At 57.4% G+C, this 20,256-nt stretch overlaps 1 protein-coding gene across 1 annotated transcript in view; it reads right to left on the bottom strand.

Moving 5' to 3' along the window:
- The window catches only part of TLL2 (tolloid like 2), a 71,235-nt gene extending 53,737 nt beyond the window's left edge, over nt 1-17,498 (bottom strand). Inside the window, exon 1 of the mRNA XM_062001181.1 lies at nt 17,345-17,498. Coding sequence (XP_061857165.1) covers nt 17,345-17,498 — 154 coding nt within the window. The remainder of the gene's footprint in view (nt 1-17,344) is intronic.
- Nucleotides 17,499-20,256: the final 2,758 nt, after the last annotated feature.

Genomic DNA, 20,256 nt, shown 5'->3' with positions numbered 1-20,256 from the left:
TGTCCTACAAGACAGACTTTCCAAGCCTTTTGGCCATCGGCTTCAGTCTTCTGGGAGGAGACAGTCCAGGCCAGACCTTTTCCTCAGGTAGTTCCCATACCATGGGGCTTGCCCTGGATTTATTCCTCCAAATTAAACTGAGGAAGAGATGGTGGAAGAAAATGTAAGACTAACACTGCTCTCACCCCAGACTTTGTTGGGAAGGGCCCAGTGGCTGAGCACTGTCCCCCCATGCAGGGCACTTCAGCAGCCATGCCTGCAGCACAGGGAAGCACCACAGCTCGTCTGACTGCCCCCATGGCAGGAGGGATGCTCTCCCTTCAGGTGGCCTCACACACCAGGTGTCCAAACCTCACCCAAATGCTGCAACACATGACCTCAGACGCCGAGGCAAAAACATTCACTGCCATCTGCCCACCTGCAGGAGAAACTGGCTCAGGGCAAAAGAGAAGCGAAGCAGAGCCGTTAGCTGAGCCACATCCTCAGATCAGGAAGGGAACAACCTGCGGCTGCTTGGAGCAAACTTTGAAGGCAGGCTGAGAATTTCAAACCTGGATGAAAAGGGGGTGGTTTGTGACAGATCACCTCTGCTCAAGGGCGAGACAAGGAAAGCAAACACAGGCTCATTTTGCCCATTGTTCTTTATCCACCAGCACCGGGAGAGGAGTGCTGCAGCACTGCTGGAAGAGAGAAAAGAAAGGGACAACAGCAGGCAGGAAAGAAATGGGAGCTGTTTACGGGGGATAGCTAATTTGATCTGTTGACAGACCTCCCCTCCGAGCCTGGGGACAGGAGGTGGCAGGGGCTGGTTTCAGCCATTAAAAATACAACGTGAGAATCCATTAATTTTCCATAGAAACAATGTCGTCACAGAAGCGAGACAAATCCCATCAGTCATGCAAATGTGCTGATGTTACATTCTCAGGCCTGGGTGGGGAATTGCCAAAACCACAACAATGAAGGGATCAGAATGAGCTGAGCAGGCAGAGTGGCTGTGGCACTGGGATGTAACCAGAGGCACCTCCAGGTTACAGTGGGGTTCCTGCCCAGAGCCAGGAATAGATGTCCCAGCAGGACAACAGAAAACATCCTGCCAGGAGATCTCAGGAGCTGGGCAGATGACATGTTGCTGCTCTGCAAACCAACAAGGACCTTCACAGACCGTGGAGCCCACCCGGGGAATGAAAGGCTCAGCCCCTCCCCTCAAGACTGGGGTCCTCACAAGGTGCAAACCCACAGCATCAAGAGGGGATGGCAGAGGAACCAGGGGAGTGTGGCTGGTGGCACAACACAGCAAAGCAGTAGGCAGCACGTGTTTAGGAGAGAAACCAAGAAGGATGCAGGCTGGCACCAGCACTGTCCCAGGCACACGTTGAGCTGTGATGCCGTCTAAAAAAGTGGCATTTATGTTGTGTCAACGAGGCTGACAAGAGGCACTCACACCTCAGAGAGACTCCCTGTGCCACCAACTCGCCCAGAAAGAGGCATTTGCCACCTAATTCGTCTTGGCTGCAGAAAGCTGACCTTTAGTGTCAGGTAATCCAAAGAGGGGGCTTTCCCAGAAGGGGCCAATCCTGCAGGGTGCAGCCATGCCCCTGTACACTGTGCTGCTAGCTCAGCATGCCACAGCCCAGAGCACAGGCTCTGTGAGCACATTTGGTTCAGGGACACCACCAGAGCCCCCTCAACCAACCCATATCCCCGCTCTGGCCATTCCCTGCCTGTTCCTACAAGACAGCCTGAAAGAACAGCGGTTGCCTTTTCTCATCCCCTGTCCAAACAGGATCTCCTGCTTCCCCTTGTGCAGCTCGTAAACCTTGTCAGCAGCCTGTTCAAACACCTCTCTGGATTTGCACCTTGAGGGACACGTGGCAGAGGATCCAGCCAGCCAAGCCCTTATCTTTCAGTCTTACTGTCCCACATCAGCTAAGCTCAGTGACTCAGTCACCCCCAGCAGCCGTCACCGCGGTCTCAGCAGCTCCCTCCTGCTCTGCCCCGTGGCAGCTGGCACACGTAACGCCAATGCTCTCAGCATTCAAGGCTATTTTTGATTGCCCCAGTCACATACAACACAGGGAGCATCTAGGACCGTGCAGCAACACAATCCTCCCGGTGTACAGAGCTCCACAAGTTCAGAGGCTGTCACAGCCCCAGGGACAGAGGCATCAGCCTCAGGTGCAGTTTCTCCCCATACAAAATTGCCCTCAAGATTCACCCCCAGAGGCCACAGCAGCCACAATCATCTGCCTCCTCCAACATGATCTCATTGCTCTCTGCTTACTCAGATTGCTCAGAGGGGAGTGGAGCTGCGCTCTGACCAGACCTTGAGCTTTAAACTAGCGTGTCACACACCAGCACACGAGTGAAAGACACCAGCAAGAGAGTGCTGGGCTTGCAGTCTTCTGTTGGCACATCCGACCCTGTGCCAGCAGCGCGCAATGAGGGAGGCAGCGAAGGGTGACCTGTCAGCACACACATCCACCTCATTTCTGCAGCAGGCACCCACCAGAAGCTGGTCTTTATCAGCACACGTGCTGTAACGTTCTGCTTCTCTGTTTCTCTTCAAGCACTTAAGCACATCTGGGTGAGGACAGGTTCCCCACTGCCCAGGCCAGCCACCTGCACCCTCCACTCGCTCCGACACCGGCGACCAAAGTCAGCTCAAGAACACGCATCTGCTCCACGTACGGCGCTCGCAGCTCACTTCAACGGCTTCCACGTGTTGCCAAGAAAACTGTGACCGACTGCCACTTGCAAATAAAGGGAGAGATTGTCTGCCTTCCACAGAGGAAAGCTTCACCCTGCAGCCCAGAGCAACAGCTCCTTTGTTCCCAGGTCTGCCGGGCTCCCCGGCCCCAGCCAGGTGCTGCAGCCCAGCCCAAACGCTGCCTCCTCCCGAGCTCCCCTCGCTCCACATCAGCCAGCAGGCTCTGGAGAAGGCCTGTAACAAACACCTTGACACCTGAAGATCTGTCAGGTCAGGCAGCACAACCACTGCCTGCCTGGTTCCAGAGCAGCTGCTCGCAGGACAGGCTCGCTCCGTGCTCAGCCCGACACTACCACCGGGCACCAGGCTGCAGCTGGTGGGACTCCCCAAAGCAGGAATGAAGCTCTGGAGCTCCATGTGAGCTGTAAATCCACACTTCCACATTTTGCTGTGTCCCTTGAAAGTGGCATCTCAGCTTTTAACCTACACGTTGGTGGCTGCCCGCTGAGTTCCAGCCTGGCAACAGGATGTTTGCTGTACTACAGCTAGACCACGTCCAAGCTCATGGTCTGTAGCACAGACCCAGGGGAGTCCTTCGCTCAGGGGTACTGCTCTCCAAAAGGCAGACCTGGTCAGGGAAGCAGATGATAAATATCTCTGTCTGGAAACACAGGGGATGCTGTTACAAGGGTTTAAATATTCAAAGGTGAAAGTACATGGACACCACCATTTTCCTTGTCAATAATGGCACACAATACTCACAACCCAAGACAGCACAGAGCAGAATCGGTGCCCAGTGGAATGGGCCTTGAACAGTAAAGATAGATACTGTGCCAGGCTGCCCAGGCAGCTGGGGGAGTGCCCAGCCCTGGAGGGATCCCAGAGCCGTGGAGCTGAGGGGCTGGGGCCAGGGGTTAGTGCTGGGACTCCAGGAGCTTCAGGGGCTTCTTTCCAATCAAACTGGTTCTGTGATTCTACGCGGGCACAAGCCTCTCCTCCTGTAATCCCCCCTCAACAGCTGGAGGGGACCGAAACGCTGTGGGGTCCAGCGTGCTGACAGCAGCCACCTCTGCCTCCTGCACTGGCAGGGCACTGTCCTGCCCAGCTCAGCCTCTTCTCCTGCGTCCAAGCCCCCGTGGTGGTTTGGTGCCCCGCACTCTGCCTGGAGCAGGCTGCAGTCGTGCACAGCGTGCACAGCGCTGCACAACACGCCAGCCTCCTCGTGAGCAGACACCAGTGCTCAGGAGACGGGGTACAGAGTGAAAACTAACACCCTGCACGCTCCCAAGGCAAGGTGGTGGGACTCACACACAGTGTAATTGCTGGCAGACCCAGCTCCAGGCCACAATCAAAGGCTCTGAAGTCAGGAGAAGCTCAGGTGGCAGCTGTTGGCAATTTAAAGGCCCTTCACGGCATTCAGCACTGTACCACATCACAGAAGATGTGAAGAGCCAGCATAAAACCGTAGTGTTAGGTGATCTGAAGGAGACAACATTAATTCTTCGGCTCCTGGGGACGGCCAGAAAGAGAGGCCAGCCTGAGCTCTGTCCCGTCACGCAGCCAGACCAGCCTAAAGCATCCAGCAGAAGATGACATCCACCAAACCTGTGCTTCGTGCACATGCAGATATGGCCCACCCTCCACACCTCCATAAGCTGCCAACTCGCTCTCAGTGCTTTCCAGTCACATTTCATCACACACACGTGGAATCTCCCTCAGCTTCATGGAGACAGGACAGTCTCTCGGTGCAGATTAGCTACAGCTGTAACTGTCCAGACAAGCAAGCACGATGAGACGAGCACACACACACCAGAGATCCCCCCAGTTTGCAGTTGTTGGTTTACACTCCCAGAGGCAGCTGCTTTTCTCTCTCCTTCCCAGTCACTTGTACCTATGGCCTCTCCCACGCTCGCACACGCATCCACGGGACTGGGAAGCAACACAGTAAACACCACCTTGGGTTTTACCAACTCAGTAAACACCACATGGGGTTTTACCAACTCAGTAAACACCACATGGGGTTTTACCAACTCAGTAAACACCACCTTGGGTTTTACCAACCCAGTAACAACCAGTTTGTTCCCAACAGCTCAGTCCCTCCGTGCTCAGTTCTCGCCGCTCACCAGCGCTGGGAGAAGGAAGATGGGAGGCAAGACTGGCTTCAGCAGCAGCCCAGACTCAAGGCAGGACAAAGTGGCCAAGAGCCCAGTCTCAGCGGGCACAGCTGGCTCAGAGAGCGGCTGCTCAGCCCTCCTTGGGCAGGGCACGGCCCTCTGCTTCAGCATGCCCATCCCTTACCTCTCTCTTTGAAAGCAATCTGCTTGCTCCCACGCCAGACACCCAGAGAAGCACAAAGGTAGCAGGGAGCCTTGGAAAGACCACGGCCACAGCTCCCTGAGGACCACACAGGAGCCCTGACGGGGAGCATCAGCACACACACGTCACGGTGCCCAAACACTGCTGCAGAGACACGGGCTTTTTCCATCCCTGCTCAGTGAGCACCTCCCTGGCTGTCCAAGAGAGGAGAAAGGACTCCTGCCATCATCAGCCCCCTTCACAGCTGGAGGAGCAGCACCATGCAATCACATATCAGCGACTATTGCGATGCATAAGCGGGGCCGGATTGCAGGTGCAAAGCAAACTTCCACTGCACGATGCCTGGCCCTAATCAAATGGCTTTCCCTGGGGAATGAAGACAACTTCTTCCCTGGACAAGCCGTTTGTGCCCTCTGGATGGCAAACCGCCTCGTGTCGGGAGCACGCCTGTCTTTGAAGCGGGAGGCTGCAGGCTGACAATAGCAGGGGGCAAAGGGCAGAGGGGACAGAGCTGCTGCGAGGCAGCTGCCAGCATCCAGCAGTGCCAGCGTGCTCCCCCTCGCTCTGAGGCAGCACAGCCCTCTTTTGGCTCAGGCTCCGAAAACACTTCCCAGCCCCAGGCAGAGCAAAGTCAGGAAAACCTCCAGTCCAAAGAACTGCAAACTAGAGACCAGCTGGAGTTTCCCACGGCCTTAAGCCAGGTCTTGCCACGTGCAGCGGCAGGAGCCGAGGCCACCAGCCCCAGCAGAGAAAAGGAGGGTGCCAACAGCGGGCTCATCTGCTGCAGGGGAACACTTCTGTGTCTGGGGCTCAGTGCTCAGGCATTGGCTCCAGTGTCTGCTGGTTCCCAGGACCTCCTGCTCCTCCAGAAGATGACAGGCAGGGGATCAGCCCAGTCAGTGTGCCTGAGGGAGCTGTAGCAGAGCCCTTTCCCTCGCACCGTCAGCAGAAAGGATGGGCAGGGAGATCTGCCCCTGCCTTGTCCTCTGAGGCAGCAGGACGCCCGTGCCAGCTCTGCATCAGTGGAAAGCAGGATGCAAGCACTTTCCAGAAGGGCTGCCCCCATCAGAAAGAGTTTCCAGCCATTGAGCTGTGTAACAAGCCAGCAGCAGCAGATCTGCTCCCCCTCCTGTCAGTTATCCCTCTGCAGTGGAGTGTGCCTCAGCCAGGGAGACTTCTTGGCCGTATCACCCTGCTTTACGCTGCTTTTCTAAGCCTCCCTTGGCATCAGCTGCTGGCCCGAGCAGAACACGCTGCTGAGCTTGTTTTGAGGCAGATCAGCCATTCCTCAGCATTAACAGTACATCTCCAAGGCATCATTTTAGCTTTAGCAATGCTCAAATACAAAGGAACAGATAAGAGGCCTTTAGAAAGCGTTTTCCAAGTGCTGATCCACACCTTTAGGCCCCAGATAACTTTAAAACTCCGAACTGCCCGTGGTGGAAAGAGGAGACTTTTCCCAGAGCACCTTTAGTAAAGCAGCAGGACGCAGTCACCTCTCTGGGATGGTCCCAGACAAGCCAGGGCTGGGCACTGAACGGCAGGGCAAGGTATGTAAGCAGAGAAGGAGCAGTGGGGATATCAGCTGGGAAACACACAGAGCCATCCATCAGTCTTTACAGCTGGAAAGCTTCTTCCATTTCCCCACCTGTACTTTTATCCTGACCCAGCTCAGAGAGAGACAATAATGAGCTGGATGGTTGCTGCCAAACCCCAGAGCACCACGAAAGGGTTTCAGATACGGAGGGGGGGCGTTTCAGAAGAACTTGCTTTGCAGAGCCCAACTTCCAGGCAGCGAGAAAATGGAAGGCTGAAATCACCCCCAGACTCATTGAGCCCTTCTGCAGCTTCCAGCAGGGGGATTTACCCGGAGCTGAAAGCAGTTCCCTGTGACTCTTTGTCACGGGAGTGTAGGTACAAACAAACAGGAGCTGGGACAAAGGGAGTCAACACTCATTTTATTAGTAAAAAGTTAATCGGCTTAAAGTGTGCAAGTAAAGAAGCAAAGTTACATTGGAGTGACCTCTGGGAAAAGATGCCATGCAAATAAAGTTATAGCAAACACAATATAGCCTCTATGTTCCTTTGTGACCCAGCTGATAAATATTCATGATTCTGGGTTAATGGGGTACCCAGCTCTCAGCCACCACAATAGTGTTTTGTTTATTCTCGAGACCATGAACTTTGGAACCATGAACCTGAGCTTCAGGACTCTGCATTCATGCATGTTAGCAAAGCTCAGGGCGAGGCAGGGGGACACAGGCAGCACCTCAGCTTGGCACAGGCAGGTTTGTGAGATGAGTAACAAGAGCCCCAGCTGCCCCTGGGATGTGGTCTGTCACCCTCTCTGCCTCACCACCAGCAGGAGGAGAGGAGAGGCACTACCTGCAGCACAACCCCATCCCTCACCTCCAGCTCCTGCAGCACGTGGCTTCATTGCAGAGTTTCTCCCTCCAGAGCCCACCAGCATCCTCAGGCCAGCCCTCAAGGCAGCACCCACAGCAGCACCATGGAGCTTCTCAGCCCATTGCTCACACAGGATAGAAGCCCTCCACGTCCCTACACTCAGTCCCTTGAGCCTTCCTGCTGCCTGAAAGGGCCCTCTGGCACTCTGAAAAGTGTCCCAGAGAGTCACCAAGCTCCAGCCCTGCATCCACACTGCATAGCAAACGCCCTTCCAAAGCATCTTTTGAGGAGCCTCCGCTCTGAACCCCAGCAGCGATAGGACAGGCAGTGCAAAGGGCAACCACTTCTACAGAACACAGCTTCCCATAGCTGCACAAAAGCCTGAAAGGAACGACAATGCTCCCTTAGGTAAGACTCTGAAGCGCCAGTTGCAACACTTCTACACAGGACTTCCATACAACATTTGCACCTAAAGAGGAGGAACTTAGCAGGAGCCAAGAAGGTTGGGAAACTGCCACCAAAGGTGAAAGCGTACTTTTGGAAGGAAAACTGTCTTTCCAACCAGTGAAATATCTGCCTTGAATCACAGAAGGGCTCTGTCTCAAGTCCAGATACATCAGTAAACAGCCACAGCCTTCCCAAAACGAGGCACGGTGCTCAGAGAGCAAAGGCACTCACCTTTGGGATGGTTCATCTGTGCAAGGGCTGCATCAGCACAGAGGTGACTGTCCAGGGGCAGGAATACACAGGAGGGGGGGAACTCGTGAAGAAAACGCTTTCCCCACTCCCTGAGTGGAATTGTGCACAGACTGTCCTGCTTTCCCCTGAAGCAGGAGACACCCCCATCATCTCCCACCCAGCTCCCAGGACGTGCCTCTTGCCCTCACGCTTGCCGCAGTGAGCCAGTGGGACAGCCCAAACCCAGCAGCTCCTTCCATCTGACACCAAGCAGAGGGGCAGCTATTGAACACAGAAGCTTCAGGACCCTCCTCTGACATGGCCCAGGAGGACAGACAGGGCAGGCACACCCCATGGTTTGAGGGTCTCCATCCCACACAAGCCCATAGACCCCATGGCAAACCCTCTGCGGGCGACGAGCGGCTGTACGAGGGGCAAAGAGGGCAAAAGGACAGAAAACACTCTTCTGACCATCAGAGAAACAGAAGAGGGCAGCCAGCAGCAGGCTTTACTCCTCACGTCAACATCCCATTACCAGCCAGCACTTTACCTTGACAACAAAACCTGCCAAAAATAGGCAGAGACGTGGGCACTCAAGCAATGTCCCTAAGAGATCCCAGCTCTCTGCCCAGGAAACAGCAAAAAGAACCCCAGACCCCAGCATATCACATATCACCTTCCCACTGAAGCATGACAGAGAAGAGAATATATGGCAGAAGAGGCCAAAGAGGGGCAAAACCAGAAATCAATAGGATCTAACAGAGCGTGACAGAAAATCACTTCCCCCATAAAAAGAGGTTACTTGCCAGGTTAATGAATCTTTTCTGTTCTGTACTTAAGACGCCCAGGCAATGGAAGGGGTCACAGGAGCAGTGTGGGTGGGAGTGCAATCCCTAGAACATGCTTTCAGGAACAATCAGAGGTTAGGGATTAAATCCAGGCAGCGGTCAACTGCACAGCGCATCAGCTCGACACACGGGCCAGCTGCAGCTCAGGGCTGAGCAAAACCCGCTCCCAGCGGCACAGAAAATAACAGCCTTCTCTGCCAGGGCACAGCCAGCACAACAGGCCAGCCCCAGGAGCCAGAGCATCTCTGTCCTCCCAGGTCAGCAGTGCCAGCGTGCCCAAAACAAATCGCTCTGCGTCTCTCCGCTGAGTAACTGCAACACAACCAGACATCAGCCCACGCCAGAAGGCACGCTGTGCAAATGTCTGAGCTCCTGGCTCAGACACCACCTCTCAAAACTCACTGTTAGGTAAAGAGCTGTGCCTTACCCTTGCTGGGAACACGCAGGCAGCAGACAAACCAACAGAGAAGCGCTTGGACAGCGGCGGGGCGCAGGACCCGGTGGGCACGGAAGCCTGAACGACACCTTGTCCACAGCCACGTGCCTCCAACTTTGCACTGCAGTTTCTTCTGACCAGACCCCCGCAGCTCTGGTACTCCCCTGCACACATTCAGCTGGAGCTACTGACAACAGGCCATCCAAAGAATAGCTCCACTTAGGCCCGAGGTGCTCAGGAAGGGAAAGGCAGGTGAGCGATTTCCATCCTGTTCAAGGCTGCCTAACTTCTAGGTCACTGTATCAGGCTCCTTCACCGCCTGCCAGAACCATCTACCAACTGCTGTTTCTCAGTCTGGGGCCTCTCGACTCCAGTACAGCTCCAGACACCTCTGCACACAGCTGTCCAAGCTGCTCCTGCAGCAGTTGCTTCTCCAGCAGCAGGGAGCTCTAACACTGCAAGTCCAGTGCACTGATGTACTTCTGTGTCTGGGGGACGTTAAAGCACAGCCAATGCCTTACTGAAGCAATACCTTCACCACACAGCATCCTGCCAACACACACACATCAGTGCAGGCTGTCCCCCACAGGCACAAGCCCCGGGGGCAGGCACAGGCCCTCCAGGGGCAGGGCACACCTTGTAAGTCTGTCTCTGCGATGTGCACGGGCAGCCCCTGGCAGGACTCAATCCAGCAGCAAAACAGCAGCTAAGCCAGCTCGTTTTGCCAATGTTCTGAGCAAAGGAAAAGGCTGCTGCTAAGGCAAAGCTATGTGCAGGCAGTGCTGAGCTCAAAGTCGCACTGATGAGGAGTGGGAGACTGGCAACACCCACAGCTACCACATAAGAAGCAGAGAAAGGTAACTGCCAGCACCCCCCAGGACTGCAGCAACCAGGTTCTAACCTGGCAGAGACAAAGAGACTCAACTGTACTGCGACAGTCACCCTCAACAGCAGGAGATAAGATGCTCAGCAGACTTGGGCTCTGCCTCACAACGCTGTGGTACGGGTTGCTCTGCAGACAGCTTTGTGGATGGGGAGGTTCAGCAGGTGCCTTCTGCTTGGGTGCTGACACTTGCACAAATACAAAATGACTCGAGAGGAAGTGAATTTGTGTTTGGGCCTAAAGCTGAGCTGATTCACAGACCAGCAGCAGCTGTGGGTCCCTGGCAATCTGTGCCAGTCAAACCAGAGGCAGACTCACCAGGTTCGCGTGGGCTTCCCTCCTCCACACGCAGGCAAACGTTTCCCTCCCTTCCAAGCTGACACAAACTGGCCAAGAAAGAGCAATCAATCATTGAGGGTTCTTTAATCAAGCACTTCCCTGCACGCTTAAGCAGTTTCTATTGACGGGGAACCCTCCTGCTCAGGAAGCGCTAGAGCGGCTCTGAACGTCAGAGCGCCGGCGCCCTGGAGATCAGCACTTCTGGGAGCTCAGCTACAACAAAGCAGCACAAACCCCACGACAGACAAGAGATCCAGGAGCTGAACCAAAACACCAGCCAGCTCCTGCTCGCTCATCCAGCCCTTCTGAGCAGCAGAAGCACGTTTCAGCACGTTGGAAGCAGTTTTGCTGCAGGTTGGTACCTGCAACGCTCGTGACCCGGGACAAGCAGGTGGTTCAGCAGCAGGGGCGCCCCGTCTCCAAAACCAGCTCAGCGGCCTCCCCACTCCCAGCACCACCCCCTTGGCACAAGCAGCTCTGCGCTCTGGTTCACAGAAGGCAGCCCCACGGCTTCCCTGAGGTTTCTCTGAGAGAAGGGGAGAGCTGGGCACAGCAGCCCGTGTGTTACAGCAAACAGCCTGCTGCACAGAACAGATTCATCCAGCCCGACACAGCACAGGGCTGCTGGCGGTGAGGGAGAGTGGAAGAACCTGCCGAGCCCCGGGAGTACAGCACGAGTTACTGGATGGAGTAACCCCCAGCCTGGGGGAGAAAGCACCACACAACACCAGGGGCAGAAAGCAGCGAAGGATCTGAGCAACCCTCCAGGCAGAGACTGGGGAGAGCTTCAGGAAAAGGGAGACAAGGGACATCTGAAACAGATCTGTAGGAAACAGAGGGAGGCAGAGAGCACGAGCATCCCTGCAGCAAGGTGGAGAAAAAAGAGGAAGCAAAATAGGAAACTGACTTATGATGGAAGGAGGGTAGAAAGTCCAGGGCAGCAGGCACAGGCCTGCAGCTTCCCAAGCACCAGACACGTGTGAGGCTGAACAGACTGCAGCGGGTACTTGTGGTCACACAGCCCTTCCCCAGCTGCCATCACCCGAGAGGCACCCACGGGCACTGCTTTAGTGAACTGGGAGAGAAAGAGGCGGCTTACCAGTAAAATGCAGCTACTCCTCGTGTTAGGCATCCAGCAAGGCACAGGGACACCACATGGGAGGCTCAGGGAGGAACAGAACAAGGACTCCCAGCACAACTGTGAAGGCAGAATGGAACCACACGAGCAGAAAGTGCCTCAAACCCAAATCCTCAGCTTTGGGGACTTCTGAAGCCTGGCACACTTGCAGCACAGTTTCTAAATGCCTTTGTCTGGGGCTCTGACTTACTAATCCGATGCCACAGAACACCTGAGGAAGTCTGAGAACACCTGAGCAGCCTTCCCTGATCAAACCCACCCCGGCCAGGGGCTGACACCTGTGAACTGCACCCAGACCACAAAGCTCAACAAAAGCTCTACAAGGTCTTTGTGCAGAGGTATCCACGACAAATCCAAGCACCTCTCCCCCACCCTGCCAGCCTTCTTTAAGGAAAACACCCAGCACACCCCAAGAAGTGCCAAGGAACAAGCATGTCTTAGCCAGGCCCAAGCAGACAGCAGAAGGCTCTCAGAGCCAGACCTCAAGTGCTGCTTCTCCCAGCAACCAGGAGGTTTTGGTCTCGGACTCCCCAGGCCAGCAGTTTCTTCACCTGGGAATCTCTGCTGCAACAAAACGGTTGGGGGTTGTTTTTCCTTTCAGTCACAGCTATTTGCTCGTGCTTGGCTAGAATAGCAACAAAAGCCTCCTTAAACCTTCCCTGCGAGGTGGAAGCTCCTGCCTCCCTGCACAGCCCAGCCTCCCTGACGGCAAACAGCATCACTGAATCTCCACAGCCCTCACCCACCTGTTTTCCGCTGGTAACCGCCTTCCCCTCCCCAGAGCAGGTAAATTAAAGACTGTCTGTTCTCTCATTCTTTCCCAGACCACCCAAAAAGACTCAACCAACTCCCTCCTTGAGCATTTAACCCTTCCTGCAACCTGCTTGGGGAGAAAACGTAAGGGGAACGACGACTGGCGAGAGCTTTCTCCTTCGCCTCTGTTTGCACCAGCACTGAGCGACCCACAGACTGGGCTGTGCCCCAGCCTCTCCCCTGAAGGCACACACAAAGCATTGGTGGCAAAGAAGGGAGGAAGGACACCTTCTTTTCTGGAAGCCCACGTGGCTTCTAGTGTCAGGAAACCAGCTCCCAGCACTGCCACCCCCTACAGAGTGCCCTTGGGAAGGTTTGGCTTTTCTGCTGCTAAAGAAGCAGGAGTGGTGGGAACACTGTTTAGTTGGATGGGCTACCAAGGGAAAAGCCAGGCCTTGGGAAGCAACACTGCACCTCCAGCTCACAAAGGGAAAGAGGCCACGCACCAGGGGCCAAAGTACCCGGGAGCTAAGATGGTGAGACCAAACTGCAGCCTTTTGTCCTCGCCTGCTGATTTGGCCAGTGGAAAAGAGCCTAGTCCCAGGCTTGCTGTGGGAGGGTCACTGAGCCTGTAAACATCCAGGGGACAAGTTACTCCATGCCCAGCTCTCCTTCCCATTTACGTCTCACACCCCCCTTGCTGACTGAAGTTGGCCTATACCATCTCCAGAGGTCACTTTGAGCCTCAGAGATTCTGCTCTTCACCTCAAATTAAAGCTCATACAAGCTCGCACCGAAATAACCACCAGAACAAATGACAGCCTGTGTCACTTCTTTGTCTGAGGAGCCCCAGGAGGATGTGCTTGTCTTGCTCACGAGGTGCCCTGCTGCTTGTCTGTCTGTCTGTCAGGCAGCCTCACTCAGTCCTGCCCCGGGTCTCCTCAGCTGGACACAGCTGATTTATCCGAAGCACATGTCAGCCTTACGATGTTTTTCCACCTAGAACCGAGCAGATCTGGGCAGGAACCTTTGTCCTGTTCCCTTGCAAAGCTCCAGTGACCTGCTGCAGCAACACTCAGCAGAACCCCCCCAGCAGTCAGTCAGCACTGTCACCCCCCGCAGCAGCTCAACCTGGCAGCCCTGCCACGACTGCCCCTTCACCAACCAGCCACCAGGCATTTTCTTCTCTTTCTGCCCTACCAAAAAGGCAGGAGAGCAGCCACGGATGAGGAGAAGGAAATCCTGGGTGGCTGGAGGCAGGAGGCTGAGCAGCAGTGGAGCTACAGCTCGTCAGCTGAGCCCTGGTTACCAGGCACGTGTTTGTACCAGTAGCTCGGCAGCTGCAGAAATTTAGGAGGGCACTGCCCTGTGCTGTCCATCCTGCCTTGCTGCTGGGCTTTATCACACCCTGAGCTAATGCAGCAGAGAGGAGCATGTGCCAGGCCTTCACTCCCAGCCCAGCAGATCCACCATCGACAGCCTGCGCTCGACCTCAGGGCATGAGCTGCAGGGGTGAGGAGCTGCCAAGCTTTCGCTTCTAACCTGCCAGATCTAAATCCCTCAGGGCCTCTGGGTCACAGCCATTAGCCTGCAGCAAAAAAGCAGCAAAGCACTACAGCTGTAAGAGCTTTGGAAAACACCTAAGTGGAGCAGCAGTTCATCACTGCAGCGGGCTAAGAGCCTGCACACGGTGTGCAGCCACAGACCACGCACGGGAGCCTGTGCCCACGGCAGCAATGAAACACCACCACGGGTCCCACAGTGCCAGCCCTGCTTCCAGAGAACATCACTTCCCCTCCCACAGCACAGCAGCCACCTGAGCTTTCACACAGTGCCTCTGGATCGCCTGCACACAAACCCCAGCGCTGTCCCAGCAGCGCCGAAGCTCAGGCGCCAGGGAGCCACGACCTGCCACTGCTGGAGCGCATCAGGAACAGGGCACCACAGGCTGCCCACACGGGCACCGAACAGCCTGACACAGCCCATCGGCGGGGCAAGCTACAGTAGAGGTGTCCTCACCTTTGGGGTGGCGTTTGCAGCAGCTCTGTGCATGGAAGAAGGCTACAAACGTGGGGCAGGAGAGCAGGAGAGGCAGGGCCTGGGGCGGGTCCATGCAGCACAAGTCTCACTTGCTTTGAACCACCAAATCGGTTGGGTTGGAAAAGACCTTTAAGCTCACCAAGTCCCAGCCCTCCCCTCACCCTGCCCAGCACAGCACTGACCCACAGCCCTCAACACCTGGCTTTGGGATGCCTCCAGGGCTGGGCACTCCCCCAGCTCCCTGGGCAGCCTGGCACAGGGGCTCACACCCCTCTCAGGGAAACAGCTCCAACCTCAACCTCCCCTGGGGCAACTTGAGGCCGTTTCCTCTTGTCCTGTCTCGTTAGTTGCGAGAAGAGACCAACTCCCATCTCACCACAACCCCTGGTCAGGCAGTTATGGAGAGGGCTCCTGTCTCCCCTCAGCCTCCTCCTCTCCAGGCTGAGGTTTTGGGGTTGCCTTTACAACCTGAAGCCGCTCAGTGCACACAGACAGGTCCATGGCACGTAAGAGCATCTCATCCCCCAGCTCTGCAGTTTAGGATGACACAGACCACACGGAGAGAAATTGGATGAAAGGGCCAGGAGGCGCAGGCAGGCAGGACGGATGCAAAGAGCCAGAGCCTCTTTCTCCTGCAGACAGGAGGACTGAAACCTGAGAAGGCCGGTAACGGAGCTCACCGGTGAGAAAGGCTGCAGCAAAGCAGAAGGTGCAGCACTGTCCTCTGCACCCACGCAGACCAGGTGAGAAAGGCAGACTCAAACTGCAGTACCTGACCCTCAGGCCAGACAACAGAAAGCCAAAGCAACGCTGGGCCAGGCTGCCCAGCAGCCTCCATCACAGCCAGATGTGTGCCAGCACTGACAGGAACACCAGCCTGGCCCTGGGCTCCGGAACAGGACCGGGTCACCTCCAGAGGGCTTTATGCTCCTTCCTTTTTGTCAGAAAGAAGTTGGAAAAGCACACGAGGCAAACACTGGGAAGTCAGGATATAAAGATGCAATTAATCCTGAGTTGAACCAACAGGAATAGCACCCGTAACAGTCTTCTGCCCAGCGGGAGAGGAGGTGAGTGAGGATGTGCAGGGACGGGAGGCTGCTGGTGGCAGCCCAGGCCCTTCTCTGTGCACACACAGGACGCAGTGGTGGGGAGCCTGGGAGATGGGGGCTGCAGATAAGTCAGTTCACAAGCAGCACGCTCCTCATGCCTCGTGTCCTCGCCCTGCCAGCAGCACCCAGCAGCGCCGGCACACGCGAGGCACACCAGAGCTGATGCCGTGCTCTGCAGGAGAAAACGAGGGCCATGCCGTTTGAGTGGGGATGGCCAAAGCACCGTACCTGCAGCTCTGAGCCGCAGCCCTGTCACTAACAACTGCTTTCACTGGAAAGAGAGGGAGAGGTGAACTCCTCACCACTTAGAAGCAGACACAAATGTAGTACAAGCCTGTTTGGGTGGGCATATTGGTTAAAAAGCATCTTGAATGACCCATCAAACCATGTGTCAGCTCACAAATGACCACAGGAACACTTTGTGCAAAAAGCACCCCGTGGAAAGAGCACCAAGGTGAATTGTGGAATCAAACCCACCCCTCACAACACAGCCCACATCCCAGGCAGCACAACAACTGTACGAGACAGAAGGGCACTGAGAGGCTGCCTGGAGAGAGCTCGTCTATGCCAGCAGATATGGCCACGAGTCCCCCAAAGGCCTTCAGGAGAGGGCTGATAACACGGGGAGCTATCACCAAGGGACACCGAGGATGAGCTAGGAGCACTCAAAGGGAAAAGCCCCAACTCAGAACACCAAAAACACCACATCAAAGAAACTCTTTCCTCTCTCTGGATTCCGACAGCACTAAGAAAACGGGACTTTGCACAAAGTTGCACGTAAATGGAACAAGACTTTACAAGGGTAAATGGAACAAGACTTTACAAGGCGTCGACAGGCGGTCTCCCAGCAAAGCAGCGATCCACACCACCACAACACCCACCCAGAGCGATCCACACCACCACAACACCCACTCAGAGCGATCTACACGGCCACAACACCCACCCAGAGCTGGAACCAACGGGAGCACCAGTCGCATCACGAGCGCCAGACAGCAAACCTGGCTTGGGGCTCCCTTGGAGCCAAGGCGTTAGGGAGGACAGAAGCTCTCGCTACGGAGGGTTACGGAGAGCTCAGGGACGCTGAGCGCCGTCCAACACGGGAGCGAAGGAAACCTCGGGGAAGGGCGGAGGGAGCAGCTGCGGCTTCCCGGAGCGGGCGCGGTAAGGCGCACACAGGTGGCTGCTGGAGCGGGCACTGCAGGCTGGGCCTGCGCCGGGGGGCTCTGCTCCCCGGGACCCCCGGGAGCGCCCCGCGTCCTCCCGCCGCGCCGCACCCCGGGGCGAGCTACAACAGCTGCCGGAGGGGCTGCAAAAATGCACGGGGAAACGGGAAAAAAGGGCTGACCGGGGCGTGCGGGGCGGAACCCAGCGGCGAGACGGAACGCACGGCTGGGCAGAACGGGCCGGTAACAGGTGAGTGTGTGATGGGACGGGAGAGCGGAGCGCGCAAAAAACATCCCAAGAGGGAAAAACACGCCGAGCCAGGGGGAGCGGGCACAAGCAGAACCCCGCGGGGCAGGTCGCCGGGTGCCGGAGCGGGTCCGGGACGGCAGCGGGATGCCCAGGCGGCTCCCGGGGCAGCGGGGCGAGGCGGCGGGGTCCCAGGCTACGCGAGGAGCGTTTCCCGGGGACACCTGTCCCGCAGCCGCTTCGCAAAGTTCTCGCGGAGTTCAGTGCGCTCGCCGCCTTACCGGCTTTGCACGGGTCTCGGTACTCCGGCAGCTCCTCCTCGGCCGGCTCCGCTTCCCCCGCCGTTAGCGCGGCGTCCCCCCGGCGCACCCCGGAGGCGGGCAGCAGCAAGAAGGAGAGCAGCAGGCGGCGGAGGGGCCCGGCGCCGCGGCCCATCGCGGCGGAGCGGCCGAGGCGCCTGTGCCCGGGGCTCCGCGCTCCGACTGAAGCGCCGCCGGGCCCCCGCCGCGGCAAGAGCCCGAGGGGCGGCGCGAGCCCGCTCCGCGCCGCCGCTCAAAGCGCGGCCGGCCAATGGGAGGCGCGCCCGCCCCGCCCACACGGGCCCCTGAGGCCCCGGCCGGGCCGGGCCGCGCGCTGCCGCCTCAGCGGCCCGTGTGGGCGGGAAAGCGCCGCCCCCAGGAGCGCCCAACGCCCCCCCGCCCCAACGCCCCCCGCGAAGAGCGCCCAACGCCCCCCGCCCCAACGCCGCGAGGAGCGCCCAACACCCCCCGCCCCAACGCCCGCCGCCCTGAGGAGCGCCCAACGCCCCCCGCCCCAACGCCCCCCGCCCCGCCGCCCAACGCCCCGAGGAGCGCCCAACGCCCCCCGCCCCAACGCCGCGAGGAGCGCCCAACGCCCCCCGCCCCAACGCCCCCCGCCCTGCGGAGCGCCCGCTGCCCGCCGCCGCCCGGGCTGTGCCCTCGCCCGGCACGGGGTAACGGCCACGGGCTGCAGCACTAAAAGCGCCGCTCCGAACGGGAGGAGAAAGTTCGTCCCTGCGAGATGTGGGACCCCGGCCCAGGCTGCCCAGGGAGGGGGTGCAGGCTCCTGCTCGGGGCGTTCCCAAACCTGCCGGACGCGCTCCTGCGCCCCCTGAGCCGGGGGAACCTGCTGTAGCGAGCTCTGGTCCCCTCCTGGGTTACAAAGCGGCGTGAGCCCTGCCCACTGCCAGGAGCGGCCTGCCTCAGCCCCAGCAGCTGCAGGCATGAGGCCAGGGGTGAAGGAGGCCCCACGCCCCCGCCCAAGCCTGAGAACGAGAGAAATGAGAAGGGGACAAAAGCCACCCCCCTGAAGCATCGTAGGAGTCACCTTCACAGGGGCCAGCCAGGCGCTTCCCTGCCAGCCCCACGCTGCTCGAACCGGGCGTTACAGCCTGAGGCTGCAGCAGTAGCTAGGGTCAGTCACCCTCCTCACACAGCTCGGCACACGCGGCGCTGGGCACCGGCCAGAGCCCGCAGCGGGGCAGAGCCCACAGCGGGGCAGAGCCCACAGCGGGGCAGAGCCCACAGCGGGGCAGAGCTGGCTGGTGTCACGCTCGGGGAGGTGCCTGCACGCCACCGTCCCCCAGCGCCACACCTCTGCTCCTCCAGCTGCCTACGCCCAAGCTCCCACAGCAGTGTTCGCCGTTACAGCACCAGCTCCAAACCCTCCCTCCACTCAGACAGGTGATGCCTTGCCATCAGCTACTCTAAATAAAAAGGCACAACGTGATTCAGGCATCTCCTGGGCAGCGAGGCAGGCTACTGCAAACCCTTCCTGCCCCCTTCTGCTGCCCCCCATCTAATGCTGGCTTCCCAGAAAAGATAGTGTCAGGAAATTGACATCCTCCCCAAACCTTCACAGCAGCCAAAAAGGCTGCATCGAACCCTGGCACAAAGACCACGGCCAAAAGCTGTGCTGATCGAACTTTGCACATCCAAGGAGGTCTCACAGGAGAAACCTGAAGGACGGGGATCAGCAGGCAGTCAGGGTCACCCAGGAGGGAAAGTCCCAGCCTGCTCCAGGAGCTGTCACCCACAGGGTGGCAAGAAAGGGCTGGGATCTTCACTGGAGGAGTGAAACACCCTTTTGCTGAACCAGTCCTGGCAACACAAAACAAAACCAGGAGCAGGAAGAACACCTTTCAGTGGGCCATGGTTGTGACTAGAACTTGCTGCTACTGCTGGAGAGTGAAACAGCTGCCTGGTCGCTTGCCTTCCCTGAGGATGCCCATTCCAAATTATCCTCCCCTCCCTGATGGTCACCCAGCCAGGGCTGTAACACCAAAGCCCCTGCTAGATGGAGCCTGGGCAATACAGGCGCTCTGAGCAGGAGCCCTGGCTGACTACCAGGCCAGGGAAGGTTTGAAATGCAGCTGAGCTCTCCACTGATAAGCGTCCTGAACAGCAACTACAAAAGGAATGGCAAAGCTGGAAAGCTGTCTGCAGCACTCCCAAACTGAGGCACCTCACCCTGATTCAATCACTTCACTTAAACCCCATGTTCACACAGGAGCCAGCTGTGCTTGGAAATCACAGAGCAACTGTCCATGGTGCAACAACTACCTTCTGCTAAACAGCAGAGTGTTCAGCTACAGGCACCGACCCTTCACTTGAGGCAAGACTCCATGATTTTCCGACAGGTTGGTTAAAACTGGCCCTGGAAATGAGAGCTGAGAACTCAAACACTTTTCAGAAGCCCCAGAGAGCAGGACGTGCTGCTTCATGCTGCCACCTACCAGCTGGGTCCCCCAACCTCACCCTGACCCCGTACCATCAGCAGGACTTTCTACACACAGTGCCAATCAACACCAATACTCTGCTTGTCTCCTAAGCTCAGGAAGCTGCCTGCTCTGTGGCAGGTGCTCGCAGCCAGCCACGCTGATGAAAAACATCCCTGTGTGGCAGATGCCTCAAAATATGGGAACAGCCCCAGTGCCCCAGGGCAAGGTGCTCTCAGATCTGCCACAGACACATTCAGGGTGTTGCTGGCTAAATGCAACGCACACCAGGCAGTCACCTTTATCTGCCCACACTTACCCCCACTTGCCTCAGGACACTATCTGGATCCCAGAACAGGTTTCTCCACCAACAGTTCGGCCAAGAAGAATCTTTGGGGCTGCTGGTCCACTCTGGAGCCGTGTTGTCCCAATCCTGCTGGCAGCAAACGATGCACC

This window comes from Colius striatus, chromosome 8, assembly GCF_028858725.1.
Source record: "Colius striatus isolate bColStr4 chromosome 8, bColStr4.1.hap1, whole genome shotgun sequence".
Lineage (NCBI taxonomy): Eukaryota > Metazoa > Chordata > Aves > Coliiformes > Coliidae > Colius > Colius striatus.
This window is presented reverse-complemented; position numbering and strand designations above follow the sequence as displayed.